This window comes from Drosophila albomicans, chromosome 2L, assembly GCF_009650485.2.
Source record: "Drosophila albomicans strain 15112-1751.03 chromosome 2L, ASM965048v2, whole genome shotgun sequence".
Classification (NCBI taxonomy): domain Eukaryota; kingdom Metazoa; phylum Arthropoda; class Insecta; order Diptera; family Drosophilidae; genus Drosophila; species Drosophila albomicans.
This window is the reverse complement of record NC_047628.2, coordinates 6,347,952-6,365,011: the sequence shown is the minus strand read 5'-3', so window position 1 is coordinate 6,365,011 and position 17,060 is coordinate 6,347,952. Positions and strand designations below refer to the sequence as shown.

The 17,060-nt window shown below is 35.5% G+C and overlaps 5 protein-coding genes across 5 annotated transcripts; 3 read left to right on the top strand and 2 right to left on the bottom strand.

Moving 5' to 3' along the window:
• The first annotated feature begins 581 nt into the window (after positions 1-581).
• LOC117564231 (cilia- and flagella-associated protein 299-like) lies at positions 582-1,628 on the top strand. The gene is made up of 2 exons (XM_034242922.2): positions 582-995; positions 1,063-1,628. Exons 1-2 carry the CDS (start codon positions 681-683, stop codon positions 1,453-1,455), a joined length of 708 nt encoding a protein of 235 aa, XP_034098813.1. The 5' UTR covers positions 582-680; the 3' UTR covers positions 1,456-1,628.
• A 988-nt stretch (positions 1,629-2,616) lies between these two features.
• On the top strand, positions 2,617-3,877 carry LOC117564414 (cilia- and flagella-associated protein 299-like). Its single transcript, XM_034243146.2, has 2 exons — positions 2,617-3,032; positions 3,451-3,877. The coding sequence occupies exons 1-2, from the start codon at positions 2,715-2,717 to the stop codon at positions 3,835-3,837; spliced, it is 705 nt and encodes a 234-aa protein (XP_034099037.2). The 5' UTR covers positions 2,617-2,714; the 3' UTR covers positions 3,838-3,877.
• Positions 3,878-4,798: 921 nt separating this feature from the next.
• Positions 4,799-5,860, bottom strand: LOC117563662 (zinc finger TRAF-type-containing protein 1-like). The gene has a single exon (XM_034242078.2). The coding sequence runs from the start codon at positions 5,858-5,860 to the stop codon at positions 4,799-4,801; it is 1,062 nt and encodes a 353-aa protein (XP_034097969.2).
• Positions 5,861-8,525: 2,665 nt separating this feature from the next.
• On the top strand, positions 8,526-9,025 carry LOC117563661 (protein nemuri). Its single transcript, XM_034242077.1, has one exon. The coding sequence runs from the start codon at positions 8,564-8,566 to the stop codon at positions 9,023-9,025; it is 462 nt and encodes a 153-aa protein (XP_034097968.1). The 5' UTR covers positions 8,526-8,563.
• A 5,267-nt stretch (positions 9,026-14,292) lies between these two features.
• LOC117564537 (cilia- and flagella-associated protein 299-like) lies at positions 14,293-15,204 on the bottom strand. The gene is made up of 2 exons (XM_034243359.2): positions 14,784-15,204; positions 14,293-14,720 (listed from the first exon to the last, which is right to left on the bottom strand). Exons 1-2 carry the CDS (start codon positions 15,093-15,095, stop codon positions 14,337-14,339), a joined length of 696 nt encoding a protein of 231 aa, XP_034099250.1. The 5' UTR covers positions 15,096-15,204; the 3' UTR covers positions 14,293-14,336.
• Between the last annotated feature and the right edge of the window lie 1,856 nt (positions 15,205-17,060).

Sequence of the window (17,060 nt, the reverse complement as noted above, 5' to 3'; positions counted from 1 at the left end):
CTAATCACATGCAAATCCTTTTAAGTCGCAATGACTTTGTGAGTCGGGCGCATAATAAGCTGATTTGTAATGGAAATAAGTAGACACACACACACACATACACGTACTTACTGTATGTACGTATGTATGGAGAAGTGTGTAGGTGCCTGTTTGTGTTTGTAATAGCTGCAGGTTATTTGGCATAACCTTTTTTGTAGCTGTCGCTGCCATTTCCAGGACTAGAACACCCAGTGTGTATGTGTGTGTGAGCACTTAGCTTGCTCTTATTTATGAGTACAAGTGTGTGTGGATGCGAGTGGGTATGTGTGTGTTTGTGAATGTGTGCATGTCGCTCTAGCACATTAAAATATGAATCTAATGTTCATTTTATGCGCGTAATTTACGCTACCAGGCAAAAGCCAAGTGCGTGCGGCTCATTTTCGAGTTGGATATCTTCCATTTCTCGTTATTTACTCTCAACTGGAACTGCATAATGACGTGTAACCGGGTCTGAAATATATAACATATTCAATAAAATAGTGTTTTACTTCAATTTCCAGTAGGCTTTGTATGCTTTGAAATAGAAGAGCAAATCGCTCGATTCATTCAATTCAGAGGCACACGAACAAACTCATACACAATAAGACTGAACTTTTTTTTAGAAAATCACTTATCTACTGATTAAAACACTTTTAATTACAATGGGAACTCGAAGCGACTTCAACTTGCTAAAATTTAGAACCTACTCTGATTATCTCAAGTCGTTCACAAAAGTCGATGATTATCGTTACCTTTCAAGTATGAACGTCATTAGGTCCCTTGTGAAACTCGGTTACAGTACCAATGCAACAGTGTACGAAGAGGAGGAGTTCTATAAAATTAAGAAACATCTTTATGATTTGATCAATCCTAAGGCGGTCACAAACAAGTTGTTTAGCCAATACCTTGTGGGAGATGATCCGGCATTAGTTGCTCTAGCTGAGCGTGAGCAACCGAACGTGCAGAAAAAGTTATCGGTATGTAATGAGATATTTGAAATAATAAATAAAATAAAAATAAATAAATTCTATTCTTTGCGCATAGACGATTATTTTTCTACAGATACGACAAAAGAATGGCTTTGACATTTCGGGTTACATTGACTATGCCGATAGTCTTCGCAACTGTGCAATCCATGCTTTTGGGGCAACCAATTGGAAGGCTATTTTTGAAGGTCGAATTCTGCTGCGACCCAATCGCACCCATTTGAGTTTTTATGACTGGCACACGGGAACAGTGAGTTTCAATAATAGTGACAACTATGAGACCATGGCCTATGGCACTACTTTGATGTTTAAGCACTACGGAGATCATAAGATTATTCCCGTCACAATTCTGGACTCCGTCCATAAGGATAACGTTAGGCGTACATTAATTGAATCGCCTTTGTACGATAGTGTAGTCTTGTATGATCACATTGTAAGGAAAGCTTCATAGCTCTCCAACAAAAGTTTTTCCACAAAAAGTGTTTTTTTAACTAATTTAATAAGCATACACTCATGTCCAAAATTATGTGACACCTCCTTATATGAAGAGTGTGTGCTTTTTTACCACTACATGAAAACGGGAGATGCAAACAGCGTCAAAAATATTATACTTTGTGCATTACTCATTGTGGTATTATTCTTTATAATTTATTTCGCTCTTTTTCAGGAGGTGTTTGGGCATGAATGTAAGTTACTATTTTAAAAAGCTATAATGTTTAGTGATTCGAACTACTGACTGAAATTCATTGAATTCATTAATGTAATTTGTTATTTATTTTATCACCTTTTAAAATAGATATATTTTTATCGATTCCTCGAGACTGGGGCTATAACTTAAAAAGTTTTTAATTTTTCATTTCCATTAAAGCAGCATATTTCATATATGATTGTGACGAAGACTTTTTGAGTTTTTTAAATATACTACAAATTTCTGTTTTTTGGTTTTGGTTTTTTTTTTTTTAAATATTCTATCCACCTCTGTCTAAAATTTAACGCATAGTTAGAGAGAAACTCATTCAACTTCAATCTAATACAATGTCTTTGGAATAAGCTATCTATCTTGCATTACTAAATTATGATGTAATATCAAATAAATATTAAAATTAAGTGATCAGATCATCCCGTTAAAATACAAATATATGTTAAAATGCTATATATATTTGTATATATTTTTTGTCCACAGTAGCAATTATAAGATTCGGTCTTCATTGGTCAGCAATTACAATTCTCGCTAATATAGTATCAGCCTGTCGAATCTTTATGAACATCATAAAACATATGTTGTATTTAAAAGGGATTAATAAAATTCGAAGATTTATGTGATACTATTCTGTGAAGTAAAAAATATAAAGAAATAATCAAATAATAGACAAGTAAGAGAAAGATTGTTCAATGGAACAAAGAGACTTGATTTCAAAAGTCATAACGTATCAAGTCTGCAGACCGTGAGAAAAAAATTGTTTCCCATTAATAAAAAATTATATTATTATTATCTCAGAGTAGAGTACACTCTTTTGCAACATTCTCATTCTATTGTTAATTGGAAGAATATACAATGAAATCAATGAAATTTAGCCAACGTAGTAGGCTACCATGTAGGCAACAAAAAATAACACTATTACACTTACACACAAACACATCACACTAACCAACAAAAACAAAAAAAAAAAAAATTAAAATAAAATAAATATACATATAAAAGAAAAAAAAATGACTGCACTGAGGCCGGACTTCACTTTACTTAATTTTGAAACCTATGAGGAATATCTGCAATCATTCCAGACCGTCAAGGACCATAGATATCTCGGTTGCCTGTCAGCCATAAATGAATTGGCAAAACTTGGATATCGAAATACAAGCAGAATTTACAATGAGGAAGAGTTTAAATTGTGCAGAATGAAGACGTTAGAGTTAATGAACCCAAAGATTAAAATGAGTATTACTAGCGGACATTTGGTGAAAAGTAACGATCCGGGGTTGCAAGCTTTGGCGGAACGTGAAACGCCGAATTTATTGAAAAAACTTTCAGTAAGCAGTACTAAATATCTTTTACCTCATAATTAATGGTGATAGAATAATTTCATCATCCGTGTCTCTTCTGGCATTTGCATAAATTTAAGTGAAATTTCATGCATAGATTTGTGCACTTATTGCACATATTTACTTTCAATTTTAGATGCCATCCTATTACAAAAATCTGCGAGACTGAAAATATGTTTAATTAACTCAGAATTCCATTTAAAGAGCTACGTGCGTATTCAGGCTTCGGCTATATTTTGAGAGCTTGAACATATACATTTTTTTTTATTAAATTAGTATATTACAATTTAAACATATAAAACCAATATACTTAGTTCAAAAGAACCAGCTTGACGTGTCTGGATATTTTATAACCCAAAGTTAATACAGCCTGTGTATTTATTTAAATATTAATTTCCTCTTTCAGACTATAATCTTCGTAGTTATACGAATGCCGAGTGGCTTTGATGTATCCAGTTACATGGATTACGAAATGAGCTTGCGTCAATTTGATTTGAATGTTCTTGGCGCCTCTAATTGGAAGGAAATTTTTCAGGGAAACCAAAAGTTACATCCCAAGTCGAGTGACTTGAGCTACTACAATATGCAAAAGAAGCAAGTCACTCATAATAATAGTGACAATTATCAGACGTTGGCCATTGGAAACTCACTATTGTTTCTGCACAAGGGCGATCACAAGATTATTGATCCAGAATACAAATCGGGTAATCCTACTTCTAAGCGCCGAATGATTTTTTCTCCGTCGCTTGGAACTATTGTATTATATGATCATATTGTCAGAAAGCCTATATAAGCTAATAATATTTATTTTTCATGTGTGATCAAAGAACTTGAATTGCTGCTTTCGTTTTAATAATTTAAAATATTTTGGATACTCAGTTCAAATAATTAAGAACGCAGGCATTCAGTTTATTTTTGCGACACTACATTCCAATTGTGTTTGGTTGGGATTTCCCAACCGAAACAGACACTTATATTTCGCAGCATCCACATATTTCCGTGTCAGATTTGTCAAGATATTCTCGCGTCAAGTTCAATTAAAGTAATGCCCTGATTTCACCAATATATTCTCAGCCTTAGGCCATTATGTAAAAGTCGATTAAATAAAACTGGTACATATTTTTAAGAAAGAATTTTACAATTCTAACAGTAAGAAAGCTACAGTCGAGTGTGCTCGACTGTGAGATACCCGCTACCCATTTTTAATAAAGGCAAAATATTGCGGTATAATTTTCAAAATATACCGAATATACTGCAAAAATGCTAAAAATATACCAAATGGTATATTTGATATATCGATATAGTACACCATTCAAAATATAACATAGGCCGACAATCTGAAACATTGTGCCGTCTATGTTATAGCGGGTAGCGGGTATAAAAATGGGTTCTGCTGTCGCATCTTAGTTATGGTTGGCAATATATAATATATATATATATCGATATACCAAATATGGCCGTTGGTATATTTAGGTAATATTCTTTGCTTTTATTGAATGGGTCGACTTGACCGTAGCTTTCTTTTGTTTATGTGCAATGTATTTGGTTAGTTTGGGAACTGCAAAATAGTTTTTGTATGTTATATACTCATTTAAGGTTTATGATATTTTGTTTTTATAAAATAAAAGAAACTTTAAATTATCATCTTGCTTAGAAATTAAACAAATACAAATAAAAATTTATTTGTTAACTAAATGAATTTCCTTAATTTAACCTATTTTTTTCAAACACATCTGATAAATGATTGGAATATATTAAACACGAGCCATCAGTAGACGGGCATAGAATCCCCGCTTGTTGAGAAGTTTGTTGATGTTATACCAAGAGTTTTCATAGATTATCGCCACTGGTCCGTTGGGATTATCTCTGCTAAAATCGTGTTTCATGCACAGATTCGTCTGAAATCGGACATCCGAATAGGAGCAGCTGAGCAGTGTGTAAGAAAGTCCCAGAGGTGTACGTTCGGTAGCCGTGCTGTCCACGCACAATTGAAACAAGAGAGTACATGGATCGGTTTCCTCTTCGTTGGGCACATCAGCAAGGTTGGCCGTCCGCCACATGAATTCAACAAACCAACGCCGATTGAAAGCATCAAATATTTGGCAGGTCGTAAAAATGTTTGGCGAAAATGTCTCATCTATCGGATTGAGGTGCACCATACGAGCTGTGATCTGCGGCAGTTGCAGAAACTTCATTACATTGACCCGCAGAGCAGTCTTCTTATCGCGTTTCTCTGTCATCTTACGCAGCTCCTCGAGCAATTCTTCAGCTTTCTTGTGGCGAAACTCGCAATTCTCATTATGTGCCTCCTCCAGCACGCCCACTGTGCCTTTCCACTTGCATCCGATGCGTTTGTATTTGCATGTTGTCAGCCGGTTGCAACAGTCTAGTAGGCTATGAAGACGCAGCAGACAGCGCGGCAAATGCATATCGCATTTCTCACAGGCCACACCTACTTCAGCTAGTTGCCGTTCGACATCTACATTGCGATTTACTCGTTGTCGATAAATTCGCACTCCACACTGCGAACACGTGCCCATCCGGGAACCGAGCATTTTGTCCAGCACACGCATTTGATAGCAGCCAGGACAGAAGAGATGTCCATTGTTGCACTGGTAAATCTTTGAAAATGGCACCATCTTGCACACAATGCAGCGGAAGTTGTCCAAATCGCCATAAATGCCCAATCCATAGACTAATACTCCGCTCTCGGCTGGCACATTGTTGATCTCGTCTTCCGAATCCACATCTGTATTGATTTCATCCTCAGCGCTCAGCATGGGACCCACAATCTCTTCCAGATTTTCTGAAGACATCTTTACGTTTGTATATATATATTTTTAGTGGAATGTTATTGAAATTATTTTATGTTCCGGTCTGAGTTCGATCTCACGTATCGAATGTACTATTAATGGAGTTGATTTTCAGTCTGTCTACGTCGAATCGAGAAAAACCAAAAGTCCAGGATCACTAGATATATTTGATATACATATATGTATATCAAATGAATTTTGTATATGCCTTAATTTAATTAACTATAAGTTAGTAACAGATAAAAATCTTATTTGTGTATTTTGCATCTGTGCCACGAAAATGTTTAAAGTGAGGCCAAAATTTATATTAATTAGCCAAAGAAGATTACTATTTAAGCAAACCTTAAAAATATAATTTAAATTCATATTATAATTGTATGACACAACATTGATCTCTACTTGATTATTTATACCCGCTACCCAAAGGGTATATTCTAGCTTTTAGGCCTCCAAAAAAAACAAGTTAGAAATCTACCCGGTAACCATTTTGGATAGAAGCAAAACATCGCGGCTTTATTCTTCAAATATACCGAATATAGATTGTAGTACTATATAAATATACCAAATATATCACTCGGCATATTTTTGTATTTTTATGTAATATTAATTTGGTATTATTTTGAAATATTTTTTATTTTATTTTTTTAATGGGTATTGCGTATCTTCCAGTCGAGGAAATTCGACTGCAGTTTTGTTGCTTGTTATAATTTTTTTAAATTCATATTTACAAAATCATATTACAACATTGTAACATATTAACTACTTGTTCCGAGAGCAATACAATTTTCGGTAGTCTTTTTAGTAGGTTTTTTCTGTAATTCATTACATATATATTTATTCTTATAATACACGTTATTAGCTAACTTGACTATGGCTTCAAACAACATACTTTTTGATAAAACAGCAGCAACAATTACTGGACCACATCTCATACAACATGCAATAGCTTTTGTTGGCTGAAATTCGTTGGATTTTAATTAGATTTTTCAGCGTTTTTGTAAAAATTGAATAAGTGGCAGCATATTGAGCTAGCAATTCACATCGATTGGCCCCATTCATTTGACAAACTACCAAAAAGTGGGAGTTATGTGAATAGCGATAGACGAGAAGTATAAAAACTTTGCAGCTGGCTTAAAAAAGGGAAAATAGAGCAGCTGCTTTTTGGCTAAATAATAAACAGTGCTAAATCATTTCAACAAATGTCCGCCACGTGATTTCCACTTGCTGCACGTGCTCTCCTGCAACTCGATGTACAATTTGGCCGCCGGCATTTCCTGCGAAGCCTCGCGCCCACTCGGCCCAAGCATGAACAGCTGCCAAAGCACAAATTATTGGCATCTCGCTCAAGCGCAATAAATACGCTTAAAAACTGGCAACTAACCAAAAAAAAAAAAAAGAAGAGAAGCAAGCATATTCAACTCTTTGCCCTTTCATCTGCTTTATTTTCAAACTCCAATTTGTAATTCATTTAAAGTCGCAAGTAAATCGCTTCAAGCTGTTTGCCCTGCAGATTTTTAATAGACGCTGATTCGTATCTGTCAGAATGGTAAACAGCGGGAAATCGCAATTGCAAATGATTCGTTATAAGATACCCAGTACTTAAAGGTTTAAGTTTAAATGCAAAATAATATTCAAATTTTAAAAAAATATTTTGAAATTTAATGTTGAAAAAAAAAAACATTATATTTAGTTATTATACCTTGTATATTTCTTATTGACTTCATGGAAAAAGTGTAGCACAACATTTAGTATCGGGTTTGAAACTGGAAGTTGTTAAAAAAGGAAAAGATTCTTATTTATTTACAAAATTCAGTTAAATAAGAATATACAAACATTGTAATTATTCATGAAAATACATTTGAGGTTTTTCATATTTTTGGAAGTTTCTGAATTAATATTTTAAAGCACGAAATTGGAAAAACGATTATTGAAAATGAGAAAACAGAAAATGGGTGGTATTCAGAAATATAAAATTGATTTTGTGTGGAGAAACTTTTTATGCCGTTTTTCATATTTTCCTACATTTAAGCTATAGAAATAAATTATCTTTGAACGTGTTCTTTCCGCACTCCCATGCTGAATTCTTGCAACGCGAGTCGAAGGGAGACAGAGAAGAAGGAAAAGCGCAACTAGAAACGCTTTTGTGCACAATTCGATTATTTACGTTATTCTTTTTAAATGATATTTCCCGTTGGCAAACGGGTTAGCGTGTTTGGATTGCAATGGAGTTGGTCTGGTCTAGAGCTGGATGGAGAAACCAATTATCTGAAGCAAGGAGTTGCGCCAGCCAAAGGGCGCCAGTAATATAAAAGGAAATGAAGCGAATGAAACCAGGAGGAAGGAGTCAGAGTAAAAAGCATGTGCAAGGCAATGCATCGAATAGAAAATAAGTATCTCTGGCAGCTAAGAGGCAACAGCAAACAAAAGATCAAATTAATAGCATGACCAACAACTTTGGCTGTGAGGAACAACAAACACAGCTGCTATGGGGTTTGGGGGAATGGGGGGCAACTATTAAAACGAAAGAAGTCGAACGAGGTGGAAAGTGGTAGGAGGCGCAGTGTCAACTGCAGTGGATAAACATTTGAACAGTTGGCTGGCTGCAGCCAAAGTCAAGCGAATGCCTCACTATAAAACGCCCTTTGTGCCACAACGAAAGCATCACAAACACTTCCGGTGTTCTACAAGCAACTATCGGACCTCAGAATGTCTTCCAAATGCGCACTGATCTTTGTCCTGGCGGCTCTCTGCTGCCTGGTGGCCACCGAAGCAGCCACTCAGCGTCGCAATGGCGCCATTCGCCCAGTCGAGGCAGCCGACGAGACCAAGAACGGCAATGAAGTTGAGGCAAAGCGTGAACAGGAACTCGAAGAGGAGGAGGATAAAGAGACTGACGAGAACAACACCCTTCAGCTTAACCAGAACCACAGCGGCGCAGTCAGCAAGCAGGACAACCTCAAGGAGACTATTGTGAGGCCAAGCAATGATGATGCCCGTGCCCGTCGTGTGCGCCGTCGTCGTGGTCCTAGCCGCACCAGGAACTCTCGTCGTCGTCGCAATGGCAACAACCGTCGTCGTCGTCGTGGTCCCAACAACCGCAGGCGTCGTGGCCCCAGCCGTCGCCGCAACACGATCAGGAGACGTGGTGGCAGGCCACTCCGCGGTTAAGACACTTTCCTCAGGACACAGGAACGAACACACGGCAAAACAAAGAATGGAGTTAAACAGAGAATCACACACACACACACCCAGGCTAACACACACACACAAGGCATTAAAGCATCGAACTGATTGATGCATGTGTTATATTTATTCCACCTTCCACCCTTTGTAAAAACGAAAAATCCTAAAAATATATTTTCACACTTTAACCAAAACAAATGATTTTTATTCAATTCATATCAAATAGATCATTATGATAGATATAGAGCAGTGCATTAATACTGAATTGATGGTTGAGCCGAGCACCAGCAACTAGTTTGAAATTAGGAATAATATTAGAATTATATAAAATATACTCTATTGATTCGAATTTTCACTTAATTGCTGTTTCCAGATGAACAAAATAATTGACTTGCAAAAAACTATGAATTTCGCAAGTTCCTCAAATTTTAGAGTGATTTCTTACAACATTTATGCGCCTAAATTTGGCACGATAAAAAACTAATTTATGGCCACACACATGAAAATTTTAACATATTTGTTAATATGGGAATGAAGGAATATTCATCTCTATTGAGAATTTGCTCGTGTAAGATGTAGCGATGTGTCTAATTTGACGTACATATGTTACATATTTTTGTAATTTGTTGGTTGAAAAAATCCTAATGAATGTGTCTTTAGTGCGTAAGATGAAATTACCAAAATTTAAAAATCCAATACTCATAAAAACTCAAGTAAATCGGAAAAAGTATTATATACTTTCAAATGCATATGCCTTAAACTTAATTAAATATGCTTACTATTAAACTAAATTTTTAAAAAGAAAAACACTTGTAGAAGTAAAGACAAACATACGACAATAGTTATAATTGTAATTATTTATTTATTAACTGCGCAACATATGACTGTATATAATGCAGCGTTAAATTAATAAAGCGCGAAATTAATTATAAGATTTACATTAAATTATACAAATGGTGACTGCCCGAAAATTCCGTCTAATGATCTAACTAAATTTGTATGCAAGTTGCATAGTAGAATAATGTATCCGTATCATTTTCACCTTTAAGAATTGGCTGCCTACTACTTTACGGAAGAGCCAACAGCTCCTTAAAAGCAGATCATGCATGTATAAGTATTTTGAAACTCATCAGCTCTTGAGAACACTTTGACCCATTCTCCATAAACGAGTACTTATCGTGTGACATTCTCGTTGGCCACTTTAAATTGGCTATTGAGCAAGTATCGTGGTTGAAGTTGTCGCATGCGATTTAAAATGGCAGCAAAGTTTAAAGTGTTCGTTAATACACTGCATGCTAAAATTCTTTGGCCAACACGGAAAACTTTTCAACAGCATGCGAAAAATGCCAGTGGTGAAAACGCTAGAGGCCTTCTGTTCCCTCGTCAACACCAGCCACGGCCACAGTGATAGTTCCTAGACCCAAACCAAGCCGAACCAAACCAAACCAACCCAACACGAGCCTCAGCCTCAAAATGGGATCGACTCCTTTCCCTGGCTGAGGCAGGCGACGTGACATGTGACAAGAACTTGCCGCGGCTGCCTGCAACAGCTGCTGTTGTTGTTGTTGCTGCTGCCACACTCTGCTGCCTTCTGCCCAGCTTCAAAAATGATGAATGTGCCAATGTTTCTGGCCTGCAGCAGCAGCAACAGCAACAACAGGAACAACAACAAACAACAGTAACAACAAACATTAAAGCAGCAGTCGAGCAGTCTCAACTTATCCTGGCTACACTCTGGCAAACTTCTTTGCTGGTGTTTTCTACACTGCACACTCGGCTTGGCAAAAGTTTTGCGGCCGCCAAGTTGGTCCATTTTTGGATTATTAGGCAACACTTGGCGCAACATTCGCATGCAACCAAAGCGCGTTGCAGCCGAAGCCAAGCAAGGCCATTATGTTGCAACTTTATCAACACGAAAGTTCTTCTAGTGTAACAAGATGAGACGGTCTCTCGCATAAATGCTCAATGGTAAATGGTAAATGAGTTTGTCAGCCTGCACCAAGAGACAGACAAACACATACGCATTAAACCTTAAATAGTTAGTGGACGGAGACGGATGCAGGGACAGGCAGAGAAGCCGGTAGAGAGCAGGAAATTAAATCCATGTGTTGAAGCTGTTGCAACATCAACAGCCGCCGTCGTCACCATCGTCATCGCCATCGTCAACGCCATGTGCACATTTTGATGAGCAACCAACCGCATTGATGAGCATTTTCTATTGTTATTGTTTTATAGGCATCAAGGGGAATATCAACTCGATATGGTCGAGCAGAAGCTCTGCTCTGCTCAGCTCAGCTCAGCTCAGGTCCGGCAACAAGCCCAAAAATAATCACATACAAAAATGAGCTGCAGCTCAACTGATGAACTTTTCTGGTCGTTATTCAGCTCTCGTTACTCGCTACTCGTTACATTGGTTTTGACAGCGAGTTCAAATTGCTTCTTGACGTTTAATTAAGCGCACAATGTGCATTGAGAATTCTGTAATTTCCTATTCATCAGCTCCACGTTTGCTGCTTATCGGCCTTTTGCTCTGATGAATAGACAACAAAGAGTTCTGAATGTATAAGTATGTATATTACATACACACACAACATATACTCGAGAGTTTATGTATTTGAGTCTGGGTGTGATAAAAGTTTGGCTTTGTCAGCATCTGTTTGAAAAACAATAAGCCATTCCATTGTTTGCCTTTTTGAGCAACAACAAAAGCCAAAAGTCAAACAATTTAGATATCACAATAAGGTAAATGCATTGAATTTGGTTCGAGTCTGAAAAACTTATCATGCGAAGTATGCAAAGAAAGCTGTTGAATGTAAAAATAAAAGAAAATGAATGAAGTAATCTCAATGCAGCTGAATCAATAGTTTGCTCAATGTTCAAAATCAACTGTTATTAAAGTAAAATGAAGTAAACTCTAAAATATTTGTATTTATACCCGCTACCCATAGGGTAGAAGGGTATTATAACTTTGTGCCGGCAGGAAATGTATGTAACAGATAGAAGGAGGCATCTCCGACCCTATAAAGTATATATATTCTTGATCAGCGTCAACAGCCGAGACGATATAGCCATGTCCGTCTGTCCGTCTGTGTGTCTGTCCGTCTGTCCGAATGAAACACTGGATCTCAGAGACTATAAGAGATAGAGCTATAATTTTTTTTCGACAGCATTTGTTATGTTTGCACGCAGATCAAGTTTGTTTCAAATTTTTGCCACGCCCACTTCCGCCCCCGCAAATCAATAAAATCGAATAACAAGCGTAATTTTAAAGCTAGAGTTCTGAATTTTGGTATATACAATAATAACTGTAGTATTTATGATTTCTGAAAATTTGGTTGCGATCAGATAAAAATTGTCGAAGTTATTAAAGAAATACTTTTGTATGGGCAAAAACGCCTACTTACTAGGGGTCTTAGTTGCTTTGGCTGACAATCTGGTATATTGTGCTGTCTATGGTATATTTTGAATACGGTACTATGTCGATATACCGAATATACCATTCGGTATATTTTTTTAGTATTTTTGCATTATATTTGGTATATTTTGAGAAAATACCGCAAAATATATTTCTTTTATTCAAAATGGGTAGCGGGTATCTCACAGTCGAGTGCACTCGACTGTAGCTTTCTTACTTGTTTAAGAATGATATTTGACAGTCGCTGTCGTTTGCATAACACATTCGAATAAAGTAAGATTTTAGTACTTAAATATATATGAACAAAAAAAAAATATAACTTATACATTTCAACATCAATATGTTTTTTGTGATTTTTGGATTTGACATTAAAATGTTTAATTACAAAAATATATTTGTTCTTACTTCAGTAAAATGATAAATTGTATTATATTGCTTTTTCACTCCTTTGCAATGATAATATTTGGTTGCATTTTTTCTTTAAATTGATATAATAATTTTCTGTTATACTTTGGGAACAACGCTGAGATTGACTTGCTACAATTTGGCCTTCGAATCGATCCGAAATGAATGATGCATATTTTGTAGTTTTTTTTTTTGTAAATTTTCTTGCTTTTTTTTCGCGTTGTGTTAATGTATATTTCGCCAGGCTGCTGTGATTTCAGTGCCGACTCGTTTTTGGGGCCAGCCTTCAGCCTCCAGTGTGAACAACAGAACAAATATACACAAGGGTAAAAAGAAAGAAGGAGAATCACACGACGATTTTCAATTGAACGGCGGAAATGTAACGGAAATAAATTTACATAAATACAATATGGTGCGTGCTTGTTGGTGCCATTTTATTTGCACAATATATATTGAGCATGCACGCACAAACATACGAGAACGGGAACGAGAACGAGAACGAGTATTTGCACAGAAGTGCGTATTGATTTATATGCACAACTGAATTCCTTATTTTTATTTTGCCTTCCTTCGTTTTTCATTTAAAAATCAAATTTAAGACAGCACTTTAGTTATGCCAATAACCAGAACGAGAACAAACACAGAAAGAGGATGGATGAATGCCTTGTCATATGAAAGCATCTGAGCACCATCGTTTGCACTTCTTTAATGCCAAAAAATATTTTTGGCAATTCGTGACCAAATTTAGAGCACACTATCGCATGTGTAAATGACATACACACCTGCCTATCTCCAACAAGCTAGCTACATATGTATGGAAAGAAATTTTTGCATGCAGCATGCATTATTTGCATTGGATAAAAGACTAAAATAACCAACGAAGCAATGTGTAGAAACTTGACACTCAACGGAGAGACACCTAGCAAAAAGATATTGAAAAAATATAATATAAATATTTATAATATTTTGACCTCCAAAAATATCAAAAGTTTTTATTTCCACCTTTGAACACAACAACACATAATTAACAGATTTTATAATAAATATTAAAAAAAAACTAATGTTGTATGTGGGTAATTCTCTGTTAAAAATGTCGCGTGTAAACAATGTTTAAAGTGAAAAAAAAACATATATGTAGATGAATGTTACAGCCCTTGATTAACACTTTATTTTAAGCTAAGGATGGTTTATTAATTATTTTTTTTATTTTAAGATATTAAGATTAAGATAAAAAACGAATTCGAACGATTAACACAAGATGGACGAATTTTTTATCGTAAAACAGAAAACAGTTTGTTTTTTTTTTAGTGTAAATAGTGTTCATAATAAATGTTAAATTATTATGTTATCCTAACTTATTTTAACAACAGAATTTTTTTAATTAACTGCATTGGAATAAATATGAAAATATGACAAAAAAAAACTGGTTTTGTGTATTTATTTTTTTATTTCAAATTTTTTATTTTAATTTTGAACTCATCTAACAAAATGATCGTACAAAATCATATTTCCATATAAATCGGATGGTATCAGAACGCGATTAACATTCATTGAATATTTACTGGGTTTGTCCGTAACAGGAATGTGCTTGTGATCCGCCTTGTGCATAAATGTTAATCCTACTCCTCCGCTAACTGTCTGAAAGTTATCCGTACTATTATGGTATATGCGACCTTTGTGCCAGTCATAGTAACTCAGGTCACTTTTCTTTGGTTTTATCAACTTTTTGCCCTCGAAAACAGATTTCCAATTTGTGCAGTCTGGTTTGTGCAAACTGCTTTCTCGAAGTCTCTGCTCATAGTCGATGTATCCGGCGATATCGAAACCATTTCGTTGTCGTATCTGCACAAATATAATAGTCTAAAAAAACATTAATTTAATTTTTTCTTTTTCCAAACTAATGTATTATATATAGTATCTTACCGATAAAATTCCTGTTAGATTGTATTCCTCACGTTCCATGAGAGCTTTTAATGCATTATCGGTGCCATTAAAGTATTTGCCATAAAGGACACTCGTAATTTTCGGATTTAAGTAATCATGCACTTTGTTTCTCAAATAATTGAACTCGCTCTCTTCGTAGACTTTGTCTGAACATCGATAGCCAAGCTTAACGAGATTTTTTATTATTGCAATACTGCCAATGTAACGATAGTCCTCGGTCTTGATAAATGAATTCAAGTAATCGTCATAACTTTTATAATTCAACAGTCTTAAATTCAAATTAGCCGCCATAATGCAGATGGTTTATTTTTGTTTTGTAACTCGAGTGGCGAAGTATAATATATAATATTTTACTTGATTGATGTGTGTTGATTGATGTCAATTATGACTGACGGAATACGCTAAAGTATTTCGATACTTTTGTAGGTGAGCAATACTATTTGTAGTTCTGAATGTTAACAGGGTATGCGACTACTTATGTGAAAATGGTGAAAATGTCTTTTCTATAAAAGCCAAGAAAACATACAAAAACACAAACTACGATGAGGAAGATGAGGACTCTGCTGATAAAGACAACACACACTGAAAGACAAGAAACGTGGTCGCTTGTCGCCATTTCGTTGCATTTGCGTCTTATATGCATACACACACACACAGAGACAAACACATATATCCCTGGAAGTGTGGGTAAGAGTTGAAGGTACTTCCATATGTGAGGAAACAGCGCCAGCTCCGAACTCAAACGTGCAGTAAAAATTACATTTTCTTTGCACGAACATTTGCCACAACCAACAAACTGCACGAAAATGCACAAAGATTTTTTTTATTGTTTTTTTTTCTTCTTTTATTTTTTATCGTGCTTTGTTTTAACTCGAACGTTGGCAGAAAACGTTTCCCATTGGCAGCGACATTGGCGGTTCCTCGATTCCTTTATAACAATGGTAAATGCTAGCTAAAATCCGGCTGATAAATTTGATAAACGTTAATTTAGTTTCCACAGAAGTTTCACATTTTAACAAATAGATTTTTGGTATTTGCAAGAAAATAAGAGAATTTTTATTGAATAAAATAATTTAATTAATATTGAGAATAAAGTTTACCTAATTTTCCTTATAATACAAAAAAAATATGTATAATAAACTATTATTTTTAAATCGTAGAACTAAAACTAAAACACTCCCACTTTTGCTCTCGTAAATCGAAAAAATTTAATAGCAAGTGTAATTTTACAGCTAGAGCTTTTTACAATAATAAATACAGTATTTATCAGGTAAAAATTCCAAGTTATTTAAGAAATACTTTTGCATGGGGAAAAAACACAACTAACTACGGCTCTTAGCTGCTAATCTGGTATAATTCGTAGTCTATGGTAGTACTGAATGTAGTACTATATTAATATATCAATTATAGCACATATTATATGTATATGGTATATTTTTGGTATTAACTGTTTTGCTTTTATTGAAAATCTTACATTAATATGTGGTTCCTTATTTGTTTTGACAATTATGTTGGATGCCCAAGTAATTGCTGGTGCATTTATCTATATTTAACGGTACATTAAATTTAACAAACTTAAAAGTCTAATTTCATATAGATTATTCGATTTTCAACCTACTGTGCTAAGCACTGTGTTAGTTTAAATGGCGCAGAAATCGGTTTTGCCACTCGTACGTTTGGCATATTTTACAAATGCATTTGACATAAATTTTAAAGGGCTTAAGTGCCACAGCCCTTTCGTTTAGGTTGAGGTCCTAGTCCCCGTCCTAGTTCGTGGTTGTAGTCCACGTAATGTGGCACATGATAAGCAGACGACGACGAGAACGCCTACAAATATGGGAAGGTCGTTAAATCCTTCCCGGATGCCCACATAAAATAGGGCAATTACACTAAACATCATAAATTATGCAAAGCCTCGGCAACAAGTGAGCGATAAGCTCAAAAAGAAAAAAAAAAACAATAATAGATAGGGAAATGAAAAAAATGAAGCCACCGTCTGACAATCATCACTCAGTTGGACACTTGAAGCCAAGCTGAATAAAAGAATGAAGCAAATGTATTTTAGGATTTCGGAGTCCTTGTTTTGCATGTGCGTGTGTGTGTGTGTGTGTGTGTGTGTGTGTAGGAGCAAAAGCAAACTCGACTATCTAGCTAAGGACTCGGCACTCAGTGCTTGTAGAGCTCAGTACTGATGTCGTTTATCAACTGTCAAGCGAAATGCATTTCAGCAGCTGCTGACAACAATGCGAAGTGAAT

Coding starts and splice junctions, on each gene's coding strand:
- LOC117564231 (XM_034242922.2), top strand. CDS start 681: ATGGGAACTCGAAGCGACTTCAACTTGCTAAAATTTAGAACCTACTCT. Junction 996..1,062: donor ACGTGCAGAAAAAGTTATCG/GTATGTAATGAG, acceptor CTTTGCGCATAG/ACGATTATTTTTCTACAGAT.
- LOC117564414 (XM_034243146.2), top strand. CDS start 2,715: ATGACTGCACTGAGGCCGGACTTCACTTTACTTAATTTTGAAACCTAT. Junction 3,033..3,450: donor ATTTATTGAAAAAACTTTCA/GTAAGCAGTACT, acceptor TTCCTCTTTCAG/ACTATAATCTTCGTAGTTAT.
- LOC117563662 (XM_034242078.2), bottom strand. CDS start 5,860: ATGTCTTCAGAAAATCTGGAAGAGATTGTGGGTCCCATGCTGAGCGCT.
- LOC117563661 (XM_034242077.1), top strand. CDS start 8,564: ATGTCTTCCAAATGCGCACTGATCTTTGTCCTGGCGGCTCTCTGCTGC.
- LOC117564537 (XM_034243359.2), bottom strand. CDS start 15,095: ATGGCGGCTAATTTGAATTTAAGACTGTTGAATTATAAAAGTTATGAC. Junction 14,721..14,783: donor ATCTAACAGGAATTTTATCG/GTAAGATACTAT, acceptor ATGTTTTTTTAG/ACTATTATATTTGTGCAGAT.